The sequence below is a fragment of the Mytilus galloprovincialis genome, chromosome 8 (assembly GCF_965363235.1).
Source record: "Mytilus galloprovincialis chromosome 8, xbMytGall1.hap1.1, whole genome shotgun sequence".
NCBI classification, from domain to species: Eukaryota; Metazoa; Mollusca; class Bivalvia; order Mytilida; family Mytilidae; genus Mytilus; species Mytilus galloprovincialis.
Window position 1 is genome coordinate 2189680 of NC_134845.1, and position 15991 is coordinate 2205670.

At 32.0% G+C, this 15991-nt stretch overlaps 1 protein-coding gene across 5 annotated transcripts; it reads left to right on the plus strand.

Moving 5' to 3' along the window:
- The first annotated feature begins 65 nt into the window (after positions 1-65).
- LOC143084857 (uncharacterized) lies at positions 66-15029 on the plus strand. Of its 5 annotated transcripts, none has more exons than XM_076260913.1 (6): positions 66-391; positions 5671-5826; positions 6689-6780; positions 7246-7562; positions 9733-9901; positions 14453-14590. In XM_076260913.1, the coding sequence occupies exons 1-5, from the start codon at positions 194-196 to the stop codon at positions 9897-9899; spliced, it is 930 nt and encodes a 309-aa protein (XP_076117028.1). In that variant the 5' UTR covers positions 66-193; the 3' UTR covers positions 9900-9901; positions 14453-14590. The 5 variants fall into 5 exon arrangements, with proteins under 5 accessions (XP_076117028.1, XP_076117027.1, XP_076117029.1 ...); XM_076260912.1 differs by lacking the exon at positions 9733-9901 and adding an exon at positions 13770-13948; XM_076260914.1 differs by lacking the exon at positions 14453-14590 and adding an exon at positions 13770-13854.
- The last annotated feature ends 962 nt before the right edge of the window (positions 15030-15991 follow it).

Here is a 15991-nt window from a genome sequence, read left to right on the forward strand (position 1 = left end):
CAAATGATTCGATCAACAAAAATTGTCGTTAATTCGTTATCTACGAAATATGAAGCGTATTCCGATAAATAAATTTAACAAGTGCCCGGATAGAGAAGTAGTAAACAGATGAGAAAGACCGGCATGTTATGAAAAGCTCAAAGAATTTCACCGTTTTATGCTAAGAATTGAATGACAGTTGTATAAGAAAGCAATGGAAGACGAACACGAATCTGGAAATTGGTCCCCTACATCAGAGGATCTGCTAGAAACTCACTATCCTTTGCACAGAGCTTGTCGCGACGGTGACCTCGACGCTATGTCTTTGTTGTTGTCAAATGGTCCAAACTTTTACCAGGAGGATGGTTTATATGGTTGGACCCCTATTCATTGGGCAGCAAATTTCGGAAAGGTTAATTAAAACTCCTTTTTCATATTTCCAATTTTATCACCAGGCTATGTTTTGTGGTTATATTAAATACTAAAGATATTATTTTGTATATTTTTTCTGATATACATTTATAACCCATTTTCGATATTCAAATTATCATGTAAATTATTAAAATGTAAACAAAATAAAGAGAAAAACCCAATCAAATGAAACTTATAGTGCAGGTTTATAAAAGTAATGTTATCAAATATTTTTAAAAATTGTTAAAGGAGGTGTGTCCATAACATCCAATTAACACCTTTAACTTGTATACACTCATCAGACTATACAATCAATTACTTTTAATCTTCAATCAGCATAATCATGATAAAAATCGTTTAATGAGGCAATACTCAAAATAGAATTATGGAAAATATTTATTTTTTAATAACATTTTCTTCTTGTTTGATTTAAATCATGTTAATGATTTAAGTTTGTAATTTTTTAAATTATGTCTATACATTTGTAGGATACTGATGCATTAGGGTTGTAATTGTGATTATTTATTTTTAGTTTACATGCCTTATGCGTTTGATAGAACAGGGTTGTAATTGTGATTATTTATTTTTAGTTTACATGCCTCATGCGTTTGATAGAACAGGGTTGTAATTGTGATTATTTATTTTTAGTTTACATGCCTTATTCGTATGATAGAACAGGGTTGTAATTGTGATTATTTATTTTTGGAAAATGACGCAGTCATTGTTCCATTACTGGCGACCTGAACTTCATTACATTTCTCTGCCTACCGCGCTTGGTTTCGTATTTACTATTTTCTATACAAACTGGAATCTGGTTGTGTTATCATTAATTATGCATGAGAGGTCATTGTGTAGTAATCAGCCAGGAACCAGTTTACAAACTAACTGGTTTCTGCTTGTATTCCACTACACTCGGACAAAGTGTTGTAGTTTGACGGGAACCAGTTTAGAATTTGTAAACTACAAAACGTAATCGGTTATTGTTCATTCCGTTTTGGTGTTTCATACCGACTTTTATGGTTTGAATAAGCTTAAGACCCTTCAAACATTAATGTGATAGGTATATTAAAGACTGTTTTACAAAAGGATGGAACTGTTTTGCTTTCAAAGTCGTACTATAGTGATATCTGTTATGTACGGATTTCCACTCTCACCGGTTAATTTCTTTTTTTACACGTGCTTTTGAAACTTCCTGTTTAAACATCGCAAGTTTTAAAATTGTTATTCGAGTGAATTTAACTTATTTTTACAATCATGAAGCGTTCCAGAATCATTTTCAAGCAGTTCTTCTTCTCTTTGATGATGGAAAATAGGTTTTTCTCAAGAAAATACCGCAAACGATCGCAGAGGAATTGAAACGTACAAGTCAAGTCGGCACCTGGTTAAATTGGCATTAGTCAAATCGGCACCTATTTGACGTCAATTCGGCATCCAATAATATTTGTTATAATATTTTCTATTCAATTAATTAATAACTGTTACCAAGTACATAGTGAATATGTTGTTGTGTATTTAGGTAAACAACGAAACCAAAGTGAAATTATGTTGTTGTGTATAAAGGTAAACAACGAAGCCCTTACCCAAGCTGTTGTTTTAACAATTAGACAATTATTAAAAAAAAATGGAAAACTATGAGTCCCTTTCAATAAATCAAACTTTCATGCCAAATAATAAGCAAATTTAAGGTGTTTTTTTTCAGTAAAGTTTAAAAAGCATTAAACAAACAATCCTGTAAAATGCTCAACTGGTTTAAATAATGCATAAAAATATCCAATATCTCATGTATTAGTCCAAATAATTATGACGTCTGGCAAGGCTATTTTATTTTTTTTCTGTGACGTCTTCCTACGAAGTTCGTAGGAAGGCTTTCTTAGGAAGGCGTCCCAGAAAAAAATTAACATAGCCTTGCGGTCATAGAAAGGTGTCCCAAAATAAAATTAAAAAAGCCTTGCCAGACGTAATAATTATTTTGGCTTCTCATATATATATCATTAAAAATACACCAAAAATGTCATTTAGTTGAGAAAAATAAATATATACAAAATGTACAATGAACACCCAAAAATGTGAAAGTTAGTACAGTCGATTCCACTTAATTGCATACCGCTTAATAGCATAATTCGGTTAATTGCATACTTTTCTCCTGCACAAAACCATTTCCCATTCATCTAATGTTAAATTGTACGGTTAAATGCATAGCCCCACAAGTGGCATTTCGGTTAATTGCATAGAAAATAATCGCCAGCTAGATATGCTTAGTTAAAACTGACGAGATGTTTTGACCGGAAACAGCGATTTGGTAAGTATATTTTTTTTGAATGCATCATTATTTTTGATATTATTTCACATTTACTTCTGTGTTATTTAAATAAAGTTTTAAAACAGTTTCTTTCGTGTTTATATGATTATAAAAAAGGCCTCGATGTGTACACAGGTAAAGTTTCCCATATTCTATTTTAAGCCTCGAGGTCATAAAAATGTCAATCAGCTGATTGTTGTAAAAACACAACCATTCTATGATCTTCTATCTCAAAAGGTGTTAATTATTGATTGCATTCAAACATTGTTCATAGATTACATTTTGGGTGTATTTTTAAAACAATAACGCCTGCTATCCAATGTGCAATCTCGTAATTTGGCTAGGGGTGATCTACATTTATGTTAAATATTACAGGGCATTTATATATGGTTGAAATTTCATACATTTCATACATCAATCTTTCATTTTTAATATTTTTTGAAAAGAACATTAACTTAAAATTATTATATTTTCTCACTTTCAACACTCGTGTCCAGCAAATAACCCGTGCAGGGCCCCATTACATGTGCTCTTTGCATATACGAAACTAACGAGGTTAAAGTAACAGTGTTACATCACTGTGCAATCGGTAAATACTGCATATTAAAGGCAGTTCATTACACATTTGTTGTATCAAACGATTATAAACTTTGTAGCATTGTTCAACAGTTTGTTTTAATCAAAGCGTAACAATATAATTTGTACATCCGGGTCATAGAAACAAATCTATTTTTAGAACAATTTTATTTTCGTATCTCAGGTAAAGGAAAAGTCGGTACATAAATAAACTAAAACTAAATGTGTTTATAAACTTTATTGAAAGAATAAACAATGAAATAAAATGCATGACACTAGACAAATAACTTTTATTAGAATAAATAATCATTCAAGATGTAAGAGGATTATGGAGGTTCATCTTTCTTCAGGATTTCCTTTTACTGATATGCACTATCGAAGTTATTTGACTCCGTATTTTGGCATTTCGGATATAAGCATACTCCGCTTTATTGCATAATTTCGTCTGACAAATAGGCTATGCAAATAACCGGAATGTACTGTACATTTGTATTTAACTCTTTTTGCTTAAATACTGAAAAAAATTCTGGCAACCCCTTACTTATTTTTACTCTTTTTGCTTAAAATACTGTTAAAATATATATTTAACATGGGTGACGAATTGACTATATCAGGTGTCGATTTAACCAGGTGCTGATTTGTCCAGGTGCCAATTTAACCAGGTGCCGGTTTGACTAGAATTCTTTGACAAATGTTTGAAATTACCTGAGTTTCATTAGACCTTTGATAACAGTAACAAAAAGATTATTTACTTAATATTTTGTGGTATCAGGTCTGTTCGCGCCCAATACATTTTCGCACCTTGCAGGTTCGCACCTCGCACGTTCGCACCCAAGGTCCGTTCGCACTCTACTCATTCACGCTCAATTTTAATTCAAATTCAAGTTGAATAATTGGAAAATCATGATTGTTGTTTTAAATTGCTTTGGTGTAAATACTGAATGTATTTATAGCTTGGTATGAGTAAAACATTGAAGATTTTAAAGGAAAAACACAAAAGATAATTGTTTTTAACAGCTTGGTCCCTTTGATCTGAAACAACGAAACAATAAAATATAGGAACCAAAATATAGCAATCCACTATTATAACCAAAACATGATAAAATCTATTCAACACACAGAAAAAAACATAGTCAGAATCTCACTTCATTTTGAAAGAAGTCAATGAAACAAAGTTATAGCAATACACTAACCAAAACATGATTAAGAGTTATTCAACACAAAATAAAACGTTGACAAAATACCACTTTAATTAGAAAGGATTATTATTATTTTTAACAATACGCTATCCAAAACATTATTAAGATTTATTCAACACAAATAAAAATGCTGTCTTACTTTATTTTGAGACAATGACACCAATTATACACTTGCTTACAGAGTTATTAAACACAAAACCAATTAAGATTGGGTGCGAACATTTAGGGTGTGAAAGTGAAAGGGGGCGAACATGAGTGGGCGCGAACGGACCCGGATTCAGACTATGTACCAGTGAGAAATATACAAGCCTTTCTACGGTATTTATTTGTACAATTCAGGTAGTCTTGACCTATTCATTTGTCTTAAAAAACAGCCAGTTGTCACCTTCACTTCACACACACACATATATACGAATATCAATTATATGCTTACGAGACATGTTGCATTGTTAAACTAATTACGGTATGTGAAAATCAAGACTTGCATAAAAACTATCCCAATATTAGAGACAGTGGCGTCATTTTTCTTCAGAGCTTTCAGCTCTTTGATTAGTTTACATGCCTTATGCGTTTGATAGAACAGGGTTGTAATTATGATTATTTATTTTTAGTTTACATGCCTTATGCGTTTGATAGAACAGGGTTGTAATTATGATTATTTATTTTTAGTTTACATGCCTTATGCATTTGATAGAACAGGGTTGTAATTGTGATTACTCAACAGAGAGGTTAAACCAGACCCCATTACATATGGCAGCTCACAGTGGGAAGGCACACTGTTTAAAATGGCTACTTCATTCTGGGGCTGCTATAAACAGACAGGTATTAATAGATGTTTATCTTTCAGATGAGGCTCATTGAAGGGGCACCTGTCCACATCCAAATACAGTATTGAGCTTGTTCATTTTTATACTCATTACAAAACAGCAGTGTACTCTCACCTTCAAAATTAATTTTTTAGTCAATGACTAATATAAATACATGTAGTTTTCAATTGTTTGATTCAAACTTTGTCTCAATACAGTACAGTCATGCATTGTACATATTGATATTATATATATATAAACTAATACTTACATTTACAAACTTTATTGCTGTATTGTAATGATATAATGCTGAACACAAAGTTCTCAACTGACCCCTCCCTCATAAGAAAAAAAAGAACCCCTTCTGTGAGTCTCAAAATATATATAATTATCTTCACAGCTGGCTTGTTTAAGAAAATTGGTGATAGAAAGAAGTGTTGGTTTGGATACAATAACCTCTAAGTTTTCCCAAACAGCTTTACACTTTGCTGCACAGTCCGGCCAGTCTCACTGTGTTCAGTGGCTTGTGCAATCTGGGGCTAACTTACTTATACAGGTACACACAATTATCTACTAAATATTCTCATCATTTCATTTACACTAGTTTTATTACATGTAGGTATTTACATTTTGTATGAGTTTGTGTGTCAGAGACAAAGTGTTTTAAGTTCTGTATTTGAGGTATGTATTTAAAACCATGACATGTATTCTCATTCTTGAAATGGAATCCTGCTATGGCTGCTGATGTCAATTACTGTAAGCTTAGTGGAAATTAGTGAATATGATTGAATTAATGTAAAATCTTGTACCAATTGCTATCAGAATTTGGTTACATAAAACATTGATGATCCTTATAAATCCAGTCAACTTAAAAAGAGGCTATTCCAACTACATCCAGGTTAAGAGACAAATGGAATAAATCCCTTACTGCTGTACAGGCAGACTCTTGTGAGCTTCTAGTTAAGAAGTTGTAATTTAATTAATTAATTGAATTAAAAGAGGGACGAAAGATACTATAGGAACTGTCAAACTCATAGATTGAATATAAACTGACAATGCCATGGCAAAGATTAAAAAGACAAATAGACAAATATTAGTATGGAAGACAAAACATAGAAAACTAAAGACTAAGCTACATGAACCCCACCAAAAACTTGGGGTTATCTCAGGTGCTCCGGAAGGGTAAGCAGATCCTGCTCCACATGTAACATAGTAGATTTAAAATGATCTTTATTCAGAAGTAAAAAAAATATATATCCAAAACTCCTTTATCAACTCATAAATGTTATTCATTAAATGCAAAATGTCTGTGTTTTTGTATCACAAAAAGAGTAATTGACTAATTGTATCTATTTATTACATTTATTGACATTATATTGCTTGAAATTTTGGATTTATTCATTATACTTACATTGAAGGACTACATGGGAGAAACAGCCTTACATAAAGCTGCCAGAACAGGCAATATGGAATGTGTCAGTCTACTTATATCACAGGGAACTAAAGTGTCGTAAGTTTATTTATATCACAGGGAACTAAAGTGTTGTAAGTTTTTGCTTATTTTATAATAAAATGATATTGGCAGTTTTCCCCAAAATAAATTTGACAGGTACTCCATTTAGAAAGATGCTTCAAATTTCTGGATACTACATGTATATCTATAAGTCAGCTATATTTTATGTATGGAATGATTGTACAATGTTGTAAGGTGCCAGGTATTATACCTTTGACAGGGTTCATCTAATGTGTACATTATAAAAGCACAGATTTCAAGTTGCATGGTTCCCTTAAAACCCGTAGATTTGTCACAATAATTGTTCAGTTCACACATTTGCTTTATTTGAGGATTGCATTCATTATGCCAAATCACTAATCAACATCCACTCTAAAAAAAAAACCAACAGAAAACAGAAAAGGATAGATGCACTAAAAACAAATTTCTTCCTTAATCGTGTATATATGTTATCTATTGTAGAATTAAAAATCACAATGGGCAGACACCAAGTCAGTTAGCTGCTGCTTGTGGGTACCAGGAGTGTGCAGCATACATAGAGAGAGCATCACAGACAGAGCATGCTCAGGGAGTGTATGGTCTCCCCACTATTAATCCGTCCAATGGTCTCACACAAAATAGTCAGGTTGTTCCCAATGGCAATGAAATGGAATTAGATGATGACATGGAAACTGACCTTTCGGTCTTACCTGAAGGTCACCGTGTCAATCCGCTGGCAGGAACAAAGAGGAGCCGTGATGATTGTGATGAGGAGGAGTGTAAAAAGTCTCGTCGTGATGGTATGATTATACATTGTATACATGGTGTATACAGCTACATTTATATATTATAAGCTAGTTATTTTTCACTCTGGTCATATGCAATGTTTATTTAATATGCCTACATTTAATATATCCTTTGATCAGTAATGACTTTGAAAACCATATCATTGGTGACTTACTTGGGATTAATTTTTCAAAATTTCAAATCTGATGATATGTAAACGGCTCCTTGTTTAAAGACACGAGGATGTATTTAGTAACACAATTATAGATTGTCAATTGTTTTTTTTTTAAGCCAGAGTGTTTCTCAGGGACAATCTCATTGAAGGGCAACAGCCCTAAAAAATGAAATGTGGGCAGCGGCTGAGAAACATCCTTTAGTTTGAAAGACCATTGACAATCTGTTTATTGCTATTTTGCCGATGACATCATTAACATTTACATTGACACTGACATGTGTGCCCTTAGATTCTAGCATTAATTTCATATCCCAAGAGAGTCGTATGATTTAAAACTCATCACAAAAAAAAAAGCAAAATACCAAAAAGCAATAAGATAAAATATCTTTCCCTATGTTGAGAACAATAGGGACTAGGAATGTGTGATGAAAATTGAATCATTACTCTCAATAGTAAGCCACAGACTAATTTGTGTGATTTAATGTTTTCTCATTACATCATAATGTCCATCTTTTATTCTTGTGTCATTTATTTGAATTTAAAGTTAAAAAATACTAAATGAGTTTTTCTTTATCTATTATCAATGATTATATTTTCAAAATACCGGTATACAACTTCAAGGTATTTGGAATTATACAAATTTTGTCAAATGATTTAGAATTCACCGGTATATATACCATGTATACATGATGATCAAACTGGTGCTTTTGTCGCAAAACAAATATCTTCACCACACAATGTGTAATGACCTGTTTCTTCCAAATACCCACAGTTCATCTTGTGCAATTGATTCATAACATCCATATCATTGAAATTGGAAATTTGTCTGTACTAACTTACAAAAATAGGCATTTCACAAAAAGTTAAAATAACCCAATGAAAAGGTGTCAAAATACACCATAAACCTTTTTAACATTGCATTTGACCATTGAAAACTAGATTAGAGCTCATCTGAATCAAACCAATTTTCAGTAAAAGTAGCTTGAGGTCTTATATAATCTTCTTCCTGTCTATAATGAAAGAATAATACCTACGATGTATTTAAAGGAGTAGGTCCAATAAGACTCATTTTTGGCCCCAAAATATAGTAGTTTTACAAAATTGTTAAAATGAAGAATTTTAGTTATTTATTGGACAGTAGAATGCTTCTGCTACATAAATATGGGCTGTTTTTGACAATACGATGCACATATATCAGGTACTGGCACCATTAAGTCATGCTAAATTACTGAAATCTTCACAATTCTAGCAATTTAGTTCAATTTTAGACAGTTTCCGTGTAAAACGAAAGTGGCAGCATTCATGTTCAACCTAAATATTGCAATGTAAGTTGTATTTGAAGATAATACATAACATTTAAAAAGTTTGAGGATGAACACGGATGCGGCCACTTTCATTTTTGACAAAAACCATCTGATAAGTGACATTTTTTGGCATATTTGGTAGATTTTTCATATTTGAGCTTGAATCGGATCATTTTTAATGACTAAATTAGTTTAAATCTTTCACTTAAATTAATTGAATCAATTGAATTAAACCCTAGAGTGATTGAAAAGTGGTCAAAATCTTTCGTCAGATGAACCTGAAATTTGAGGCCAAAATCGGTCCTTATCGTGCCTACTCCTTTTAAAATCTTTAAATATTTGATAAATTTAATTGATTTTGGAATATTAATTATCTAATGTATAAGATGCAGAATTTTTAAATGCTACCATAATTTGAAAGATTTGATTCAGGTTTGGTTATATGCTATAGTATAGTACAGTAACACCAACAAATTGCTTGTTTGTCTTAAAACAAAACAAAAAGTTACATCAGGTCCAAACATTCTTTAATTTGTACTGTGGATAGAACATTACAAGCTACATGTTATGTACTCAAAATTAACTTTAACAGCATGTCTGACAAATATTACTACACAACTTATACCTTAGACGTCTGATGCAAATCAAAGCTGAGAATGCTACCACGATACATGATATTTTCTACTGGGTACCTTTACTTTACAGCCCTGAAGACTTTGGCTGTTGAGAACATTAATATTATATCATCTTATCAAGCAATTCTTACAATATCTACTTCACCATTAAATCCTCCACAAGAAGAAGGAGCACCTCCGTCACGTCCGCTAGATGAGGGCTCGTTAGCTGACGGAAATTGTTCCTTGTTTATGTAGAGGTTAGTGAACCATGATGTGCTCACTCAAGCATGCATTTCATTTTCACATCATTTCATGATCCCATTCTTAGTTGTGTTTTGGAGATTGCATGACATGCTTTTTATCCTTTTGATTCATGGTGTCCATGGCAATGTTTTCAGGTCAACAAATTACCTATGCAAAACAATGATCAGCTGATGAGAAAAATATGTTAATTGATTATCAACCTCAGATTTCTAGCTCCTAATCCAAGAGTTTTTGTAAGAGTTGTAAATGTTTAATACACAGTATTAATAAATTCTTTTCCAATACCAGCTTCAAATTTTCTGTTAACGTGTATCATAACTTCAAGGCTTTACATTAAATTTCAATTTGATAAAATTTAAATTATTGTCTTAAATCTTACAGTTTGAAAATGTGCTCTTTAGAAAGATTGCAATTTGTCAATTTATCTGATTGAAACATGCATGTAGATCCTGTTGTAATGCTGGGCTGACAATGCTCCAATATTACTGAGATGAAAACCTTTTCCAATACCAGTCATTGCTTAATTGTCTATGCCTTCAAATATTCTGAGACTGGAATTTCCTTTGTTGACAGACACAAATTTTTTTTAAACAGAAAGCATGTACCCAGGATCAGATTGTCAATTTATTTTCCAACTGCTATCATTGTGCAGTGACCAATTTACCGGGTAACCTTATTTCAGAATTTCTTTCCAGTATGCTCAGTATTTTATCAAAGAAATAGCTGAATGGATTCTTACTTTTTATAAAATTCTTGTAAAGATATACCCATGGATTTAGAAGTCTTCTCTCTATGGAAAGTCTCCAACTTCAAAATGTTTATATGATTGGTTAGGTGTATTATTTCAACATTAATGTGAAACTAATGGAGGAGGTACTTCTCTCCCTTCTGGAACACCTGAGATCACCACTGTTATAAGGGGAGGTTGGTGATTGGTCGAGCTCAATATTCAGATAAGTGTTTAGTGGAATGTGTTTCTTTTACTTTTGGCCATAGTAATAGTGTCTGTCTTTCGTCAATGTTCTTTATTGTCTCTATGAAATCTTCTTAATGATGATTAAACTGTGAAAAAAGTGAAAAGGAAATAGCAGATTTCAGTTGTCCTTAACTAATCTAATCATGTTATTGTCGAGCCTGCAACTTTTGTTGCAGAAAGCTCGACATAGGGATAGTGATCCGGCGGCGGCGGCGGCGGCTACGGCGGCTACGGCGGCGGCGTTAGCTAACTTCTTAAAAGCTTTATATTTTAGAAGTTAGAAGACCTGTATGCTTCATACTTTGTATATGGATGCCTCATGTTACGAACTTTCCGTCAGTCACATGTCCAATGTCCTTGACCTCATTTTCATGGTTCAGTGACTACTTGAAAAAAAAGTTCAGATTTTTTGTAATGTTCATTTCTCTCTTATTATAAGTAATTGGATAACTATATTTGGTATGTGCGTACCTTGCAAGGTCTTCATGCCCGTCAGACAGTTTTCACTTGACCTCGACCTCATTTCATGGATCAGTGAACAAGGTTAAGTTTTGGTGGTCAAGTCCATATCTCAGATACTATAAGCAATAGGGCTAGTATATTCGGTGTATGGAAGGACTGTAAGGTGTACATGTCCAAATGGCAGGTGTCATTTGACCTTGACCTCATTTTCATGGTTCAGTGGTTATAGTTAAGTTTTTGTGTTTTGGTCTGTTTTTCTTATACTTTATGCAATAGGTCTTCTATATTTGGTGTATGGAATGATTGTAAGGTGTACATGTCTAACTGACAGGTGTCATCTGACCTTGACCTCATTTTCATGGTTCAGTGGTCAAAGTTAAGTTTTTGAGTTTTGGTCTATTTTTCAAATACTTTATGCATTAGGTCAACTATATTTGGTGTATGGAAATATTTTATGATCTATATGTCTGTTACGCAGGTTTTATTTGACCTTGACCTCATTTTCACGGTCCATTGCTAAGTGTTAAGTGTTTGTGTTTTGGTCTGTTTTTCTTAATTTATAAGCAATACGTCAACTATATTTGTTGTATTGAAGAATTGTTAGCTGTACATGTCTGCCTGGCATGGTTCATCTGACCTTGACCTCATTTTCATGGTTCATTGATCAATGTTTTGTTTTCTTGGTTAATGTTGAGTTTATGTGACAGTTGTAATAAAGCTTTATATTTAGGTCTATCAACATAATATCAATGATTAGTAAAGAAGGCGAGACATTTCAGCGTGTGCACTCTTGTTTTTAAAATTTAAGTAGTTTTTTCTTGAACATGTTGAAAAAGTTCTTCTTATATATTACAATTGTACTTTCTTTACTTTGAGTCAGTATCCAGAAGAAGCTTAACGTTGACCTTATTCATTGTAGGCTAGCTTTTCTGTACAAATCCTTTGCTTTCCACTGCTTAAAAGCTTTAGTAGGCTTTGAATAGGCAGTGTATATTAAGTCAGAATTGAGTCATACCTAGCTTTATAGAGAGATTTATAAGAATACAAATATACAGCAATTTTAGCAAGGCAATATTTGTGTTCAGCATGTTGAGGATCACTGAGTTTATGATGAAGTTTTTATATGATCAAAATATATATGAATGCCTTGAAATGATGACTTTTTTTAACCATTTGTTTTTTGCAGAAGTCACTTTTACCTGTTGGAAATGACACTTGGACTAATGTCACTAATTGGCGATTGAAAATATTAACAAAATTATTTTTGAAAGGAGTTTAAATCTTGTTTAAATTATGCCAATTATCATTTCATTTAGGCTACAAATTGTGTAAACATATAGTAAATTACTTTCAGAAATTATTTCATGAATTTATTCACCAAGTGAGCTTTTCCCATCACTTTGCGTCCGTCGTCTGTCGTCCGTCGTCGTTAACTTTTACAAAAATCTTCTCCTCTGAAACAACTGGGCCAAATTAAACCAAACTTGGCCACAATCATCATTGGGGTATCTAGTTAAAAAAATGTGTCTTGTGACCTGGTTAACCAACCAAGATGGCTGCAATGGCTAAAAATAGAACATAGGGGTAAAATGCAGTTTTTGGTTTATAACTCAAAAAACAAAGCATTTAGAGCCAATCTGACATGGATAAAATTGTTTATCAGGTCAAGATCTATCTGCCCTGGAATTTTCAGATGAATTGGACAACACGTTGTTGGGTTGTTGCCCCTGAATTGGTAATTTTAAGGACATTTTGCTGTTTATGGTTATTATCTTGAATATCATTATAGATAGAGATAAACTGTAAACAGCAATAATGTTCAGCAAAGTAAGATTTTAATGAGTCAACATGACCGAAATGGTCAATTGCCCCTCTAAGGAGTTATTGTCCTTTATAGTCAATTTTTAACAAGTTTCATAAAATTTGTAAATTTTTACTAACATTTTCCACTGAAACTACTGGGCCAAGTTCATTATAGATAGAGATAATTGTAAGCAGCAAGAATGTTCAATAAAGTAAGATGTACAAACACATCACCATCACCAAAACATAATTTTGTCATGAATCCATCTGCTTCCTTTGTTTAATATTCACATAGACCAAGGTGAGCGAATTGACTAAAATACGATTTAAATTTTTGCGATATTGAGAAAAAAAATGTTTTAATTCATATAAAATAATTCAAAATGAGAGTTAAAATTTTTGCCATTATAACCCTAAAATTGAGAAAGGAAATGGGGAATGTGTCTATCACATTTTTCATATTAATAATAAATACATTGCAATAATTTCGGAATTTACAGTTACAGATTTAAGGAGCTGTTGTTTTGTGTATAGCATGTCATTCTTGTACATTGTTTAAATTAATTAATACAAAGTTCAACCATTGTAATAAGTCCTAACCATACAATCTTATTTCTCAGATGTCCTTTGGGAAGAAAATAATCACCTTCAATTAAAGCAAAATGGTTTTAACCACCAGGGAAGATCTGCAATGTCATGTTTTGATGAGAATATAAATAAACATATTCCTCAACCTACTGTTTCCTTGATAGCCCAGAGAACACCAAAGTGTTCTATGTTATATTCACACTTTATATAAGTAAGTATATCAAAGGCCACTAAAACACAGAGGGGACTTCACCTTTGGAACTGGTTAGGCATGTAAGCTATGGACAATTTACTTTATTTGACATTTTTTTAACACAAAAAAGGGAACCAGTCTGAAATTAGTGATTTCAACCTATAAACAAGGGATACTTTTAGGTAACTTTTTATTTCATGGATTTAGAATGAAAATCAAAGAAAAAAACATGTGTAAATTGACTTGAAGTATTATTCATCAATTTATAGTGTTAAATTGAATCAAACAAGATATTGCAGATCTGTTATTTAAAAAAAAGTTTGCAGTTGTAGGATTATAAGATTAAAAAAGAAAGGGTTTATTTAAATTTTGACTACAATTGATAAATGATATTTTTGGTCAGGATAAAGAATATTACATTTGAAAAATTTCCAACCAATGAATTTAAAAAACTCCAGAACAGATTTTTATGTTCTAGATTTGTCTACCTGTTATTCATCAATTATCTCTTTTCTTTTTCAGAACCAGAACATTGGAATAACCAAAATGGTTTACTTCAAAACACTAATGGCTTTAGTCACCATGGCAACTATCAAAATGGCTTCATAAAAAATCAAATGAATGGATATAATAACCACATCAATGGAACGATTCCTAATGAAATCAATCAGCACTGCAATGGAAAAGTAAATAATGGTTTCTTACACTTTCCAAACTTTTTCAGTCAAAATGGCAGCCTTAAAAATCAAAATGGCCTTCCACACATGGATGCAGCAAATTTACCTGTAAACAACAATAGTATTTGTATATCAACAAGTACAGAGGAACACTACAGTAGCATAACTCATCAACAGGGTTATGACACCCTCTTGGTGCAGTCACTAGGGAACCAGTACGATGGCTCTTAAGACAGGGATACAGTGCAATGACAAATGTTAATGTTTCAAAAGGCAGTTGTATGCTCGGTGCAAATTGATCTTAACTTGTCATAATCATGCTTTGTTTTCTATATATATCAGACTGATTTTATAATGTAAGCGTAGGTATAGATTTTGATAAAACTGTTAGCATAGGTATACATGTATATAGATATTGTTAAGGTGGCTCGGGGCCTATTAAAAGTTTCTATCAGAAGTGCCGTATTTTTTGTTATTTTATTTTTTACAGAAATTAAATCAAATTGGTCGAAAAAAAATAGGGGGTCACGGACCATTTAAGCTCAAAATTTTACTTTTAAACAGGTATGTAAAAGGGACCATTTTTCAATGAAATGATAGGGAAAATAGAGGTGTTGACATAATTTTATCGGATTATCAAAAAAACGTTCTATGACACTTGATCCAAAACTGTAATATAAAAAGCTGAAATATAGCTTCAAAGAATGAGCAATTAAAAAAAGTAGGTCACGGATAAGGAAAAAAATATATTTTGCCTTAAAACCCAAATTTTGGCGTGAAAATGGTGAAAATGGGTGAAATGTCACTTTGACCATTTAACAAATACGGATTATAACGAAATTATTCTATAATCCACATAACTACAATGATTTAACATTTCTAATCTATCAAAATATTTAAAAAAATTATATCGAAGTTACGACAAATACTTTTGTAATTCATGCGTGAAATTATGCGCAGTCGAATAGTCCCGAGCCACCTTAAAAACAAAAATCACATTTAGAAGCCATTTTATTACTAGACCATGTCAACAATTACTGTTCTCAATTTATTATTCAATATACTAAAGAAAATACATTTTATTCATGGCTAACAGTCATGACAATATCTGTTCGAGAACTAGATGTTTGAACTTTCTGTTGTATAAGAAGTAATGTTATAATGACATAGAAATCTAGTTGTTAGCGTTTTATATTGTATTTATGAGTTATTGTTAAGTTTTTGTTAGATATGAATAAGAAAATACTATGATTAAGCCTTTTATAATTAGCTTTTATTTTTTAACAGTCATGGAGAACAATCTTGTAAGTTTTTAAATTTTAATATTTATCTGTAAATTTTTTGAATTATCTCCCTTTTAAAAAATCCTATACATAAAGTCTTT

Bases quoted from the DNA above. Each gene is read 5' to 3' on its own strand.
- LOC143084857 (XM_076260910.1), top strand. From the start codon at position 194: ATGGAAGACGAACACGAATCTGGAAATTGGTCCCCTACATCAGAGGAT. The intron at 6,781-7,245 runs GTAAGTTTATTT...TATCTATTGTAG, and splicing joins TCACAGGGAACTAAAGTGTC to AATTAAAAATCACAATGGGC. The intron at 7,563-14,452 runs GTATGATTATAC...TTTCTTTTTCAG, and splicing joins TAAAAAGTCTCGTCGTGATG to AACCAGAACATTGGAATAAC.